The sequence below is a fragment of the Anopheles marshallii genome, chromosome 2, assembly GCF_943734725.1.
Source record: "Anopheles marshallii chromosome 2, idAnoMarsDA_429_01, whole genome shotgun sequence".
Lineage (NCBI taxonomy): Eukaryota > Metazoa > Arthropoda > Insecta > Diptera > Culicidae > Anopheles > Anopheles marshallii.
Window position 1 is genome coordinate 4,721,702 of NC_071326.1, and position 13,257 is coordinate 4,734,958.

The 13,257-nt window shown below is 48.0% G+C and overlaps 1 protein-coding gene across 1 annotated transcript in view; it reads right to left on the reverse strand.

The window, feature by feature from the left end:
* Nucleotides 1-587: 587 nt before the first annotated feature.
* The window catches only part of LOC128719156 (uncharacterized), a 69,447-nt gene continuing 56,777 nt past the window's right edge, over nt 588-13,257 (reverse strand). The window contains exons 3-4 of the mRNA XM_053812778.1: nt 3,964-4,098; nt 588-1,744 (exon numbers count right to left, since the gene is read on the reverse strand). Of these exons, the coding sequence (XP_053668753.1) occupies nt 588-1,744; nt 3,964-4,098 (1,292 nt within the window). The remainder of the gene's footprint in view (nt 1,745-3,963; nt 4,099-13,257) is intronic.

Sequence of the window (13,257 nt, forward strand, 5' to 3'; positions counted from 1 at the left end):
TGCTTTCACTGTTGCACCAAAACGCCCGATGCAGCTGGTGCTGCGCCCATCGCCCGTCCATTTGTGGGTGATTAAAAATAAATATAAATAGGAAATAAATTATTTGCCGCCCGGCCCGCATGTATTATTTTTATTTAGAATTCGCAAATACATCGTCCGGTTAGTGCCAGTGGCTGCATCAAGTACCAAAAGGGTGAGAAGGTTTAAAGAAGGGGGAGTGGACGAGTCCAGTGGACGAGAGGCACTTTTTTGTATTTCCTCACCCATATCAATAACTAAACGTTGATTTGGCTGTGAATGATTTATTGAGATGCAAACTCAGCTCGGCCACTGATGATGATCGATACTGGGCGAAGTAAAATCGGCCCCGAGCGCAACCACTGACGACAACATTTTGCGCACTCCTTCTTTGCTGTGGAGTCACTAACGTCACATCGTGTGAAGATCAAAGTTCCTTTTGGTTTCCATTTTTTTCCATTAACTACAATACCCATCATCTTAAAACCGAAGCTGAAACATACATCAATCGAACTTACCTTATCGAACAGCGGTAGGCAGCACTCTTGCACCGGAAAAGGCGGCACAATTTAGTGGATGGTAGCAATTGAAGCCTGTTGAGCAGAGAGCGAATTCTCTACCGCACTCGCGTAGAAAAATGCACCCTTCGGTGGCGTTAAGCGGTTGCTGCTGGGCGAAGACGAGGACGTCTGTTCCTTTGGTTCGGCCAAAGCCTGCTGTTGCTGCTGCTGCTGCTGCTGCTGCTGTTCCTTCCGATAGAAGTGATCTACGTGGGGCAACTGCAGCGGAGGCTGATACCCGAGAAAGTGGGTGTGAAACATCGGTACGGTCGTGGACTCGCTACTGACGGACGGATACAGGCTGGACGGCAGAAGCTGCGCCGGAAAGTGCGTCGAGTAGAGCGTCCGATTGACCGCCTCCAGCCCGGGCAGCAGCAACGGTAGCGCAAAGTTGTTCGTCTCGAGCCCGTTGTATTTGTACATCGGAAGCCCGAGTCCGTTCGGCTTCTTCAGCAGATCGAACCGGTCGAAGGTGCTCTTGGGCAGCGAGTAAGGAATGCGCTGTTCCTTCTCCTTGTCGTAACACTCCTCGACCGGCTCGACACCGGCGTCCTTGAGCGTGAAGGACTTTTTACTCCGCCGCACCGACTCCAGGTATGCTTCGTACGGTTGACTCTGGTGACTCTCGTCCCGCTCCGGCGACTTGTGCGAGGTGTGCAGATCTTCCGGCTCCCGGGCAGGACTGAACGATCGCGCCTTTTTACTCGCCGCCTCCACGAGACTGTCGTAGACGGTGGGCTCCTCATCGGCCACGGGCGAACGGTCCGGCGCGCCGCCACTATCCACTGGCTGGGTGTACCGTTTGTGATGGGTCCGTGAACGTCCACTGCTGCCAGTGGGCGGCCGTGGCCCGTGACCCCTCACCACGGACGCACTGTCATCGAACGCGATGCAGTCGCCGTCGTCACGATCACAGCCGGTGCTACTACTGCTGGCGGATGGTTTGAATTTGGTGTCTAGGTTCAGGGCCCGGTCGTCGGCACGCGGTGTTTCGGCCTGGCGCGAACACGATCGCGACCGCGACAGTGAGCTGGACCGTGACCGGATGGTGGAGTTGGTGCGGGTCACCGATATGTTCTCGTCCTCGTCGTCCTCCGTCAGCCGATCGCTGTTGGGATCCAGCGAAGACTTGACCAGCGCCTCGTACGTCTTTATGGTTCGTTTACCTTGGGTCGTGCGTCGTACGGGGTGAAAAAGAGAAAGGGTGGATAAGAGAAAGCAGACATTCTATTAGTACCGATCACACTTGCATACTTGAACGCCCCGCGCCAATGGCCACGGATGCTCGGGGTGAAGCCGTCGCGATTACCATACCTTGGCTGCACGGTTTTGATTGATTGTAGAGTGGGAATAAGTGGGATATCGAAAGATACCGGGCTAGATCACCACAGGTGGTGATGTAGCGAGAGGTTATTGATTGATGTGCGGATGTCCCTGCCCTTGGAAGATTGGCAGGGACACTGGGAGCATACATTCAGGCGCTGAGGCGCACTGAACGCAGTTGGCCAACAGTATTATTGATACGCGCTAAAGAAACCCCGGACATTTCTTCGCTTCGATTTGTACTCTCTAACAATTGAATCGCTGCACACGCACGTACACACATACACTTTGCACACTACCGTACAGTTTGATTGGAGATGACGATGGCATGGACCGTAGTACGACTACGACTTTGCGGTACAGTGTGTTTCTTTTTTCCATTTCCTTATGTTTTGTTTTTAATTAAGTTGTGGCACGATTACGATGATGTTGACTCAGGTATTGGTTGAACGATGGTTGGAAGGTTGATTGGTGAAGATAAACTACGCTAAACTATTCGCTACTTAGTGGAACACAGGTTGCTCTCATCCGCCGTCTACATTACACCTCGCCATTTAACTATCCTAACACTTTGCGCCCCTCGTCGCGCCACACATTGTTACGATTCCATACGTTACTCTTGCCTTTTCCCGACGCCCAAATGCGGCGGGTCGGTGGCAAAAGAAAAGAAAGACACCAACGAGTCTTCCGCAGCAAACAAACAAGCTCCCGAAACTGCGCACTGCACAACAACAGTAGTAGCTTTACACCGCCGGAGCCCGATCTCACAAGTATAGCTACACGTGACAGCCCCAGAACGGCTGCAGGTCAAAGTTGTCCTCAAACCGTATGTACACTGGCCGGCCAGAGAGGCGATAACCGGGCGCGAAAACATAGAAAAGAACGCAAAACAAGAATAGATACAGTTGGGAGTGATCATTTGGATCGTTGAGAGATTGATTGCATGTGGGAAAGCGGGTGCCGTCGAATACCCACGATCGTGAAGATACCAGTTCGGAGCAAGCGGGGCTCTAGCGGGTCGGCAACACACCAGACCCTGCCACTCGCTCTATATGTACAACTTAGCGCAACAAGCGGCGGTTTGTGTGTGTACTGTAGGCCGCCGAACCATTAAAAGGACACCTCGCGCGATTTGGCTCTGCACCGTGACACTACTACTGGACTTTATCTCCCGGGACGGCTCTCCTGCTGCACGACTGCGCGTACCGTCCACTACTTAAACACTACTTTGAACTTATCGGCATCAGTTGCGTACGTTTCAATTAAAATAGCACAGAACTATCGAATTCGGTTCACCAACCCCCTCCCGACTCATTCCAGGTCGACACCAGGTTGGCACACACACTCACACATACACACACACATGCACATATACAAAGACTGACTGAAGGGTGGAAAGTTTATCATCCACTCTGACGGGTGGTGTTGCGTAACTCCACGCCATCGAACATGTTCAGATTATGCAATCGTGAGTATTCGTTGACCACCGCTTGACCTGTGTTGAACATAAATGAATGGAAAGGTAAGGCTTGAAGGTCACTGCTGTGATGGCGGAAACCAAATACTTGGGATCTTTAGCAAACATGTATGGAACATGCGTGTGCGCTCGCTTTCGCTTTCTGGGAAGGAAGGATCAAGCTGCACATCTTCAAACGGAAATCAAAGACCTTACCCTACAGCTAACGAATATCTTTCCAATTCCCTCTTTCCTTCATGGCAGTCTAGATGAGGTTTCTTGAGAATACTTTGCAAATGTCTAAGATGGATCGAGCAAAACACCAAAAAGTGCCCTCGGAAAATGTTTCCAAACAGTAGCAAATAACTAAACACGTGAAGACATAACTCAAGTTATCTGGCGGTTTTCTCCAATTTGGAACCCTGCTCTGTACAGCAAACTTCGACTCTGAGGTAGGTGAGGGAGGACACGCTCTCGTTTCGTCCTCTGGATGGCGTAAGAAAACTTTGGTCTTTGCCCTTCTCCCTAGCTGCTCTCGTTAGGCACAGTAGATGTCTAACACGGTGATGAAAGCGATGTCGAACGACACCATCATCGCCAGCTTACCTTCGTCGATCCGTTGGTGTGCTTTTTGTACATCGCCATCGGCGCTCTTCAGTATGACGTACATCAGGGGCATCATCTCCCATGGGTAACCGAGCTTCTCCAGCAGCCATTGGGCCCGCTTCACTAGCTCATCGTCTGGAATGAAAGGTGGTGGGAAAAGAGGGAAGAGAACCATTTCCATTTCGGTTGAAAAGCTTGCTGTGAATTCAAAATGAGGATGAAGAATCTGTGTCCAACTGCTGTTTCTGAGCTTTTCTAGGTTTATGTTTATGGCCGGTGAACATTTTCTCAGCTTGAACTCCTCACTTTAAACTTCCGTTTTTCAAAGGGTATCGTTTATAATCTTATCGCTCCATGGAAATAACGTCACCCTGTTGGGTCATTATGAGCCGCTTATCGAAGGTGTCAATCGCGATTGCAAATGAGAACACACGATGATGTTCATTAGTTTTTTTTGTTTAATTTTTCCCACCATCTTGAGGGTTCCTTATTCTGCTCCCTAATGCCGTTCCGTCCTATCCTGAACGTACTGGAATACGCGACTTGACCGTACAGTGAAAAATGACTTTCCCATCAGTACGTGCACACAATAACATCATCATCCCGAGGTGGAGCGCACCACCTGGACCATCGACCCCCATATGCTCTGTTCAGCGGGCCGTGCGATCCCCTTACCACAGGCGTATAGAAATTCAACACTTGAAGTTGCTTTTTCAAAACACAAGACGCTATAATAAATATTCCATAATCAATCACTACGCAAAACGGAACGGAACATTGGATGCGAGGCACTGCTATAGGATGCCGTTTGCCCCTCTTTCTGCTTGACCCTTCTGCTACTTCCTTCCACACGGGTTTAGGTGTCGCTTCCACCACACAAAGCTTACGGAAGATTTATTTTATATTTGCACTATTATCATCATCATCATCAGCAGCGGCAGCAGCAGTGGAAGCAACATCATCTTCGTCATCATCGCTGCAACCACTCGACACAGCGCTACTACTCCGGCACGGCCAGCGGAACCGCGGTATCGACTTCAATGCCCGAGGGCAACCTTAAGCCTGCTCCCCCTTTGTACTGTGTTCTCCCTGCCCCAAACTTCACCCCGTTGCATTCTCCCGGCGAAATTGCCCCTACGCGGCCAATGCATCCAGTTAGCTCGCGAGTGCAGCCATTCTGACACTTTGAAAAGTCACTTCAGTCATGCTAATCTTGTGCTTAATTTAGCTTCAATCTTCCGAGCAGTATGCACACACTATCTTCACGTCTTCCCTCGCCCGGCCCTCATCGTCCCCTGTCCTTCCCGCGTGACGCGCACGCACGCCCGTTTGTCATTTGATTGGTGGAAATAAGCTTCTTCCCACTCGCGCATTCCGCCCATTCCCCCCGGGCTGTTGCTGGATTTCGAGCGATCTCGTCTCATCCGGGCTGGAAATGGTATTGCATCAGAGCTGTCAAAGTGTCAATCCTGCAAACCGGGACGATATGCTGAGCAGGATCCACCGAAAACGCAAACCTCCTCCATGGAGGGCAGCCCACCATCCCCGTCACTAGAGTCAATAGATCATTGTCGATCTGCCTATCTATTTCTGGCATTTTGCAGCTTAACCGGTGGGTTTTTTTGCTAGAACAAGGTACGCTAAAGGGCACCACTTGAGGATTGCTGATGGTGTGTAATGTAATAGAACGAATCGTTCCATTGGGACGGGGAGATATATCAACCGTTCACTTTCTGATCATGACAAAACGATCGTTTCTGTGAGTTAAAAATTAGTCGCAATTTCTCGTAACTTGCTGCAAACGATGAGCAAGCAGTTAATCACCAGCGGTACCTTATGCAAGCGTGATATAGATGAATCAGAAACAATTCTCTTCAACTTCCAAAACACTTCTTTATCACGCCATCATCGTGAACTTCAACTTGACTTATTCAAAACTGCATATCTTTACCTTTTTTTTGGTTTCTTTAAGCTGCTCTTAAGACAACAGTTCATTTGTACAATTATGTATTTTCATTCGCACCAAACCATGCTGCAACAACTCCATTCGCGATGGGATGCACATTCGCATTGCAACAGCACCGTCGTATCAACAAGCATCGACACAAACAACAACAAACACACACTCAAGCATTTGCCACTCGTACGTATCCGATGCGCACGGGAAAGGATGCACGGCCGAGCCGAGCCGAGTATCCCATGCCGTGCCGTAAGGAAAGCGATAAATTGAATAATTGAGCAATATTTTATTCATCCAGACTAAACAAACCATAATCGAACGATCGTCGTCGGTCGAAGCGATTTGTGGTGCCATACCTTTGCATTTGTGCGGCGGCACAACGAGCCACCCCACCCTCCCAGCGCTGCTACCGGATGACTCAGCAAGGTTAGAACGTGCATCGCGACCTTCAACGATGGCGCGCCACGGCCGGTAGATGAATTTTCGATAGTGGTGCGCTATGCACTTTTGCAACTGCATTACCCACGCACACACACAGAGAGACTCACATATCCGGAGCTGATTTTACGATCCTCGCGCATGTAATGGGAAATGATTGTCGACGATAAATCATACTTGCATTTCTGCCATAACCGACCGGGGTAAAACGATCTGCCACCGCCAAAGGCGAACATCCAGCCAATTTGTAGATATGCGGAAGAACACACATCCCCACTCAGTGTGCAGCAAATAAACTTGCTAATTGATGTTGATTGCTTTCGATTGCCTCAACGCCCCCGAGCGTGTGCATCTGGTTTCTGAGCAGCTGAAATCCGAGCTTCCGATAGTCCGCATTCTGTGATTGCTGTTGCATCCAGCACGGGGTGCCAAAAGGGTGCTACGAGAGCCCGATCTTATTGATGAAAAAAGAAACATACACACACGGTTGTTTTTATGCTTCTTACCTTGGCTGTTTTTTTCGCCCATAAAGGCACCTCCAAGCCGCCGCTCGCCACTCCACCCCGGAATGGAGGTCTCATAGGCCGGCCCGTTTGCCGGTGCTAATTTAAATAATCACCCGGTTTTCTCTTTAAGCTGTCACCTCGTTCGTATAATCTCAGATAAGACTGGCCGACTGGTTCGATTGCCGAACGCACGTGGCCCGATCGAACACCGACCCGGGGCAGGCCGAGTCCCTGGGCACGGAAAAGGCCACCGATCGGGCAGCACACACGCCAGCCTAACGAATCAATCGGATCGTTTATCACGAGCCCCGTTTGATTCAATTATTTTAATTTTATTTTTCGTGCGATTTCCGCCCGTCCGCGCGATACACGTTCACGAATCCGGACCGTGAGGCATGCCTCTTGCTGGCATCTGTACGACCTTGTGTTAGCAACATGTTACCGTAGATGGGAGACCCGCGAGTACATTGTTCATCGAGCACAGCCGTACCGATTAATTTTATGGGCGGCATTTATAAGTATATGACCCGTCAGGATGTTAATCAATCTTTGTTTTATTTGGGTGGGGATTTGCATTGCATTCTGAGCTATGACAACTAAATAGCCTGTAATTCCACGGTGGTTGGCATTCTTTTTACAAAATATGTACACTCAACAAGTTGATTAAGTTTAAATAAACACATTTTAGCTTGAATTTTTGCATCGAAATCCTTTTAATTGCTGTTTTCTGATTGATTTTCTCTTGATTTTAGATATTTCTTCTTAGCGGACGGCTAGGAATTGAATGTGAACTAGGCATTCGCTATAGAAGTTTCATGTTTCGAGATAACTTTTAATTCTCTTTATCTTTATTTATTTTATTTAATAATTTAATAGAATTCTCTTTCTATTTGATCATTTAATTGATCTTGATTTTACTACTTGATTTTACTTGATTCAATATTACTACGACTTACCTTTGCTTTGCACTTTAATTGATTCCTTCTTAAGTCATTCCAGATGAAATCTGATTTACGACTTTAGAATTATGTGAAATACATACAGACAAGACAAGAGCAAAAATATAAAGGAAAAGTACATTTTGATTTCAATTTCTATTGCAACATCGTCGCAATTTCGAGGTTCGTTTAAATTCCTAACTTCAAACATGGTGTTTTATAAACGAGTTTATAAAACACTAAATTGTATTTTCGCATGATGGTTAGTGACGATTTAATTCTTGCAAAATGTCAAAGTTAATCAAAAATTTAATATTTGTTGGACCTGTTTCAGTTCAGTTAAGCAACCTCAAAACTAAATATTTCAATCGTAAAACATTCTTTATCTAAATATTCCTCAACAATGTTTAAGCCAACCTTAACCAAACCGAAGGCTTCGGCTAGTGAATTTTTAAAAATAGAATCGCCCGTTGTTGTAGCCATTCAAACACAAAAGCTCAACTGGGGTGTGTTCATTCCATAAGCTCGACGCACAATGCGCTGGAAGCGTTCTTAAAACAGTTCCTCTTCATTTCCAAACTCGCGTCACTGTGTTCCTTTGTCTTCATCGGCACAAACCGTGTGCATCTTCAGCAATTTTCATTAGGTGTCCTTTTATGCGTACGGTAGCACGGCATACGGTAGTTGTTCATAAACGTTTTTCACATCTATTTCACTCCTTTGTCCACCGCACCGATTCCAACTTGTCGCAAAAACACGCCACATAGCGCGGTGATGGCAACGAACGTACGAACGATGCCATTAAAAAAGCAAGCGCGCACACATTTTCCAAATTTTCACAGAACACACAGGATGATCTAATCTTGCTGGACGTTCGGTGAGCGTGTGTGTGTGTGCGTGTGTGTTTCAGCATTATTCGCGCTAACATAAACATCCTTGTTTCACGGGGAACCTCATCTTTTGCGCTTGCAGCCATCGTGCGAGCCGTTTTCCTTTCGTAACCGCGCATTGCAGTCCTTTTGGCCAAAGCCTGCCCCGGGTGAAAAGTGCAGCAACAAATACAGCAGAAAGGAAAAATAAACCCACCCCTCCCAGGTGCTCGGAAAAGCTCGTTTCCCAGTGCAGACGAATGCGAAACATGCAATAAAATACACCCGAGCATGTCCCGGGCCAATGGTGAATGTCGGACGCCGTGGCACATCGGTGTACATCGTCGAAAGAAAACTCTCGCTCGTTCGGCGAGTTTCTTTCTTCCTGCAAGCTAGAAGAGAAAGCTCGCTTCATGCTCGAGGAAAAACACCAATCCCCATTTCTCGGAAGATACTGTTTCATCCTTCCTTCGTCCATCCTGAATCATCCATTTTCCGGCCCCGAAAACTGCGGTCCCGACGAACGATGTAACATCGTGATGGGTACAAGCAGGTCGTCCTACATACCGAAGGATGCATAGCAGGATGTTTGCTGGCCATTCGCTCCCATTCCTCGGCCGGCAATCTCGGAGTGCAGAGTGAGAGTGAACAGCATGCGGCAGCATCAGACTGGGGCAACATAGAACAAAAAAATCCGCGAGCCAATGTTCGGCTTTTGGCGGCTCAGCATAAAACGATGTCGACACGATTTTCACGCTTGCTGCGCTGCGCCTCCACAGATCCTCGCTGGTCCTGCAAGATGTGGAACACGTGCTCGGTCGGGACAAGCCAGTGGTGGCGAATCCACGTGTGCAGGTGGGGAAAAACTTCAGCTGCGAGCGATGGAGCGCGAAAGAGAGCATTTGGTAGCTTATGCTTGCTGACCGGCAGTCAGAGCGGGAACAACAGAGCGACCTTCCGCACGAACCAATGGTGGGCCTGACTCCGCCTTTGTCTTATGTTTGCACTCTGGCCCTGTCTCGCTCTCGCGCCAGCATCATGCTCGTTGGGCGCAACATCGAAGTATGCTTGCCACCCCACACGTGGAACATGTGCCCCGGTTTATGCTGCCGTTTGCCGTTGGTGGGTGCATTGCAAGCGTCGGGCGTGCAGACCGCATGCACATGCTTGAGCTTCTCTCGAGTTTGCTCTTTCTGGTCCCGGTCCGGACTGCCTTGGCTGCCGCCCGAACATGCTGATTTATGTGTGTTTTTATATGTATACATCTAGTCGCGCACTATCCCCCGCTAATCGCTGGAGATATGACGCGATCGTACCACGCTAGGCACTCGGCGTTCCTTTCTTTTCTTTTCGCTCCATTCTGGAAATGGTTTCCATCTTCGCTGAGCGTGCAACTATTACAACATATCGGCCGGGACTTACCGCGAATGCCACACCGAACCATGGAACCAATGGAAAGCCTCGAGCCTCTTGGGTTGGAAAAATCACACACACCCATCCACTAAGGCCACGATTCGCGCGCGGGGGAAAAGCGAACGGGCAAAACTTACACATCGCAGAAGGAAAACGTTCTTTTGGCGCGTTCTCACACAATCGTGTTGGGAATCGGTACGGGCTTGTGGAAAATAATAACCTAACTTTATGATTGGGTAAAAGCATCGGGACAACTTTAACTGCGGCAAGACTAGTGTAATAGCGGTAAAGCATCGTAAAACCCGTTAAGTCGTAATGATGTGGATGCATAAAACTTCAACCTTCTTGTGTGGCGTTATTAGAAGAATTGAGAAATAAAAGTTGTATAAATTAAAATAACATTTGAGCTCTAATTTTTACGAATAAAATATGTCTTTAATCATTAGTCAGTCCGCATGATGTTTGTGGGAAAAAGTGACCATTCCTTTTATGACACTATGTCGACCTTCCTGAGGGTCGCGAATGTGCCCCTCCTGGGTGGACAAAAAGCCTTGGAACTGCGAAGCTTTATTTGCATATAAATACCCTTTTTTCTGCAACAACTTCATTTACAACCCAACTAAAGATTGATTTACAGCGGATCAGTGACGAAACCCGGTGAAGCAAATTGCATACACAGGTTTATGACACTTCTCATGCGTACGATGTTGCTTGCGCAAAAAAAAAAGGCAAGCAAGCAAGCAAACTCGCCATGTGTGTGCCAGCGCATATATCCGCTGATTCGATTTCCATCGACCGGCTTTTAGTCTTGCATGGTCATGCCAACCCAACCGGACCGGGTACCTCCCCGTTCTTTTACCCCGCTCATCCTCCCTCCCTTTAGTTCTCGCATCGTTCTTCTTGTTCTAGAGCTAATTGGATCATAAAAGCTACAAAACCGCAATTTTGTATCCGACTTCATCCTCTCCGCCATGATGTCTATGCTGTGGCGTAGTTATTTTACCAATTCGTTGCTACAAATCTTCCACCATGAACGACGTAAAAAAAAACGGTTCCTTAGCAGCCCTTTCAACATTTACCCAGGGCGAGCAATTGCACTCGCACGCTACATGAGCATTGTAAAAATAAAATAATGAAATCCAAAAAAACTGAAACACGACAACAACACAATATAATGACGATGGAAAAGATGTAGAAATTATCGCGCAATACAACGCAACGGCGACGGGGAGTTCTATTGCCGAACGGCCGTTTCCCATTCTACAAAGTGACTGATGCGATTCCTTCAACTGGAAGGAAATATAAACACAACAATAGCGACATCAGCCGGGCCAGCCAGCCTTGTCGGCCATCCTTGCCGGTGCTGGGGGCCCGTATGGAAAGCCATAACATTATAACAAATTACGAACGTCTCAGCCGGCCGCACGGCTTATGCTACGCTAAAATGTAATAAAAATCATATTATAATTTACGATCCTGTGCACGCTCTCGCATACCCGGGCCGGCTCGGCTACCCTTTCAACGCCGATCGGTTCGTGGTTTCGCGTTTAACGAGTGGATTTTAGATATGGCATCAACGGTAAGAACGGTGCCGAAGATCGGAGACATGCAGCCAAGCGGAAGGTGTGTGCGGGGCAAAGAAAAACGGGCCCCGGAGTGTGTTTTATGACGAGCTCCGGACCTCTTTGGGAATTGAAATTCACTCACGCGCTTACACTCATTTGCGCGCGGTGCAAGTGTTCGAACGAAACTGACAGATCGCAATTGGCACAACGAATGGGGTTTAAAAAATTGAAATAAAACCTCCCACTCCCCACCCAGTCTGGGTCAGTCCAGCCCGGTCAGAAATGAATTCGCTGTGGGTATTGCCCCGGAGCAGTGCGTGGCCAGCTCGGTCCAAGTACAACTACACGTCGTTAGCGTACCATTAGAAGGTTTTATTACATCTTGGAGAAAATTGAGTACAAATGTAAAGCCAACCGAAAGGCAGCTGATGTCCGCTTTAGACGCAGAATTACTCTCCCCAAACACAAAGTGAGAATTTGTTTTGCTCCAGTACGACCCCACGTTCAATTGAACACTGTTGTGGACAAATTAGATCTGTGACATTTGCCCAGTTTAAAGCTGCCCTAATGACATGCGACAATAGTTCGAGAATAGTTACATTGTCTTCCAACGATCAGCACTCTTGCAGTAGCGACACATCAACTGTGGCCTCCCGCACACTCGCCGGAACTGCATTTTATATGCGTTTCTGTCCGAAAACACGCCATGTACAGCAGCGGAAAATCCACCGTTTCCAATTCATTTCATCCACCGTCTTCGATTTATGACGCACATTCAAACATCTTTATCGTTTCTTGCCCTTTGTCGCTGCGTGCTTCCGTGTTATGCCGGTTGGCAGACGAAATCACCCTTGCATCATCAGCAGCCCCAGGGCTGCATACGACCGGCGCCGAAAAATGCTTGGAGGGCAACAAAATGCAGAAATGGCAGCGGTATTTCCGTGTGCATGCAATACGAGTTCGCACTGCATCATACTCCCCCCGAAAAATATATTTGTAACGAGGATCTCATGCGCTGTTTCATAAACAAAGTCGTAAAAAATATTAACAAATCAGCCAAATTTTTTTAAAGACTCATCAAAAGCAAGCATGCAACGGAATGCATCTTCCATGCTGATGCTCGTAACATGTTGTCCGGGAGTTGCTGCAGCTGAGCTCGTCCCCGTCTGCACACTTTACCGATGCATTCAATTGGAAATGTTCGCTGTGGGATACTTTACAGGAGAGTTACCAACAATGACCGTTGAGCCGTGTACGGCAAGCTTGACTTTGGTCCGTTTCTTGGCTCTCCACCTCCACTGCAGCAGGACTTATTAGTTTCCGTCAAAAACTACACACATAAATCAAGCAATGGATCAAAGGGCGGAGAGGTTGCAGAAGGAAATAGGATCGGAAGTCGACAAGGCATCTCGAGCTGCCAGAGGCGCTCGACACCGAGGCAAACACCACGGAGATGGAACAACAATCCGTTCCACATTGAAGCGAGGAAAATAGGGAAAAACTTTTCCAAGCTCGTAAAACCAAGTATGTTTTACTGCCGCAGACGCGCTGTTCGCGCTCACACCCTGGCACGCGGCTCTCACTCTACGCGGTTGCGGATGATTC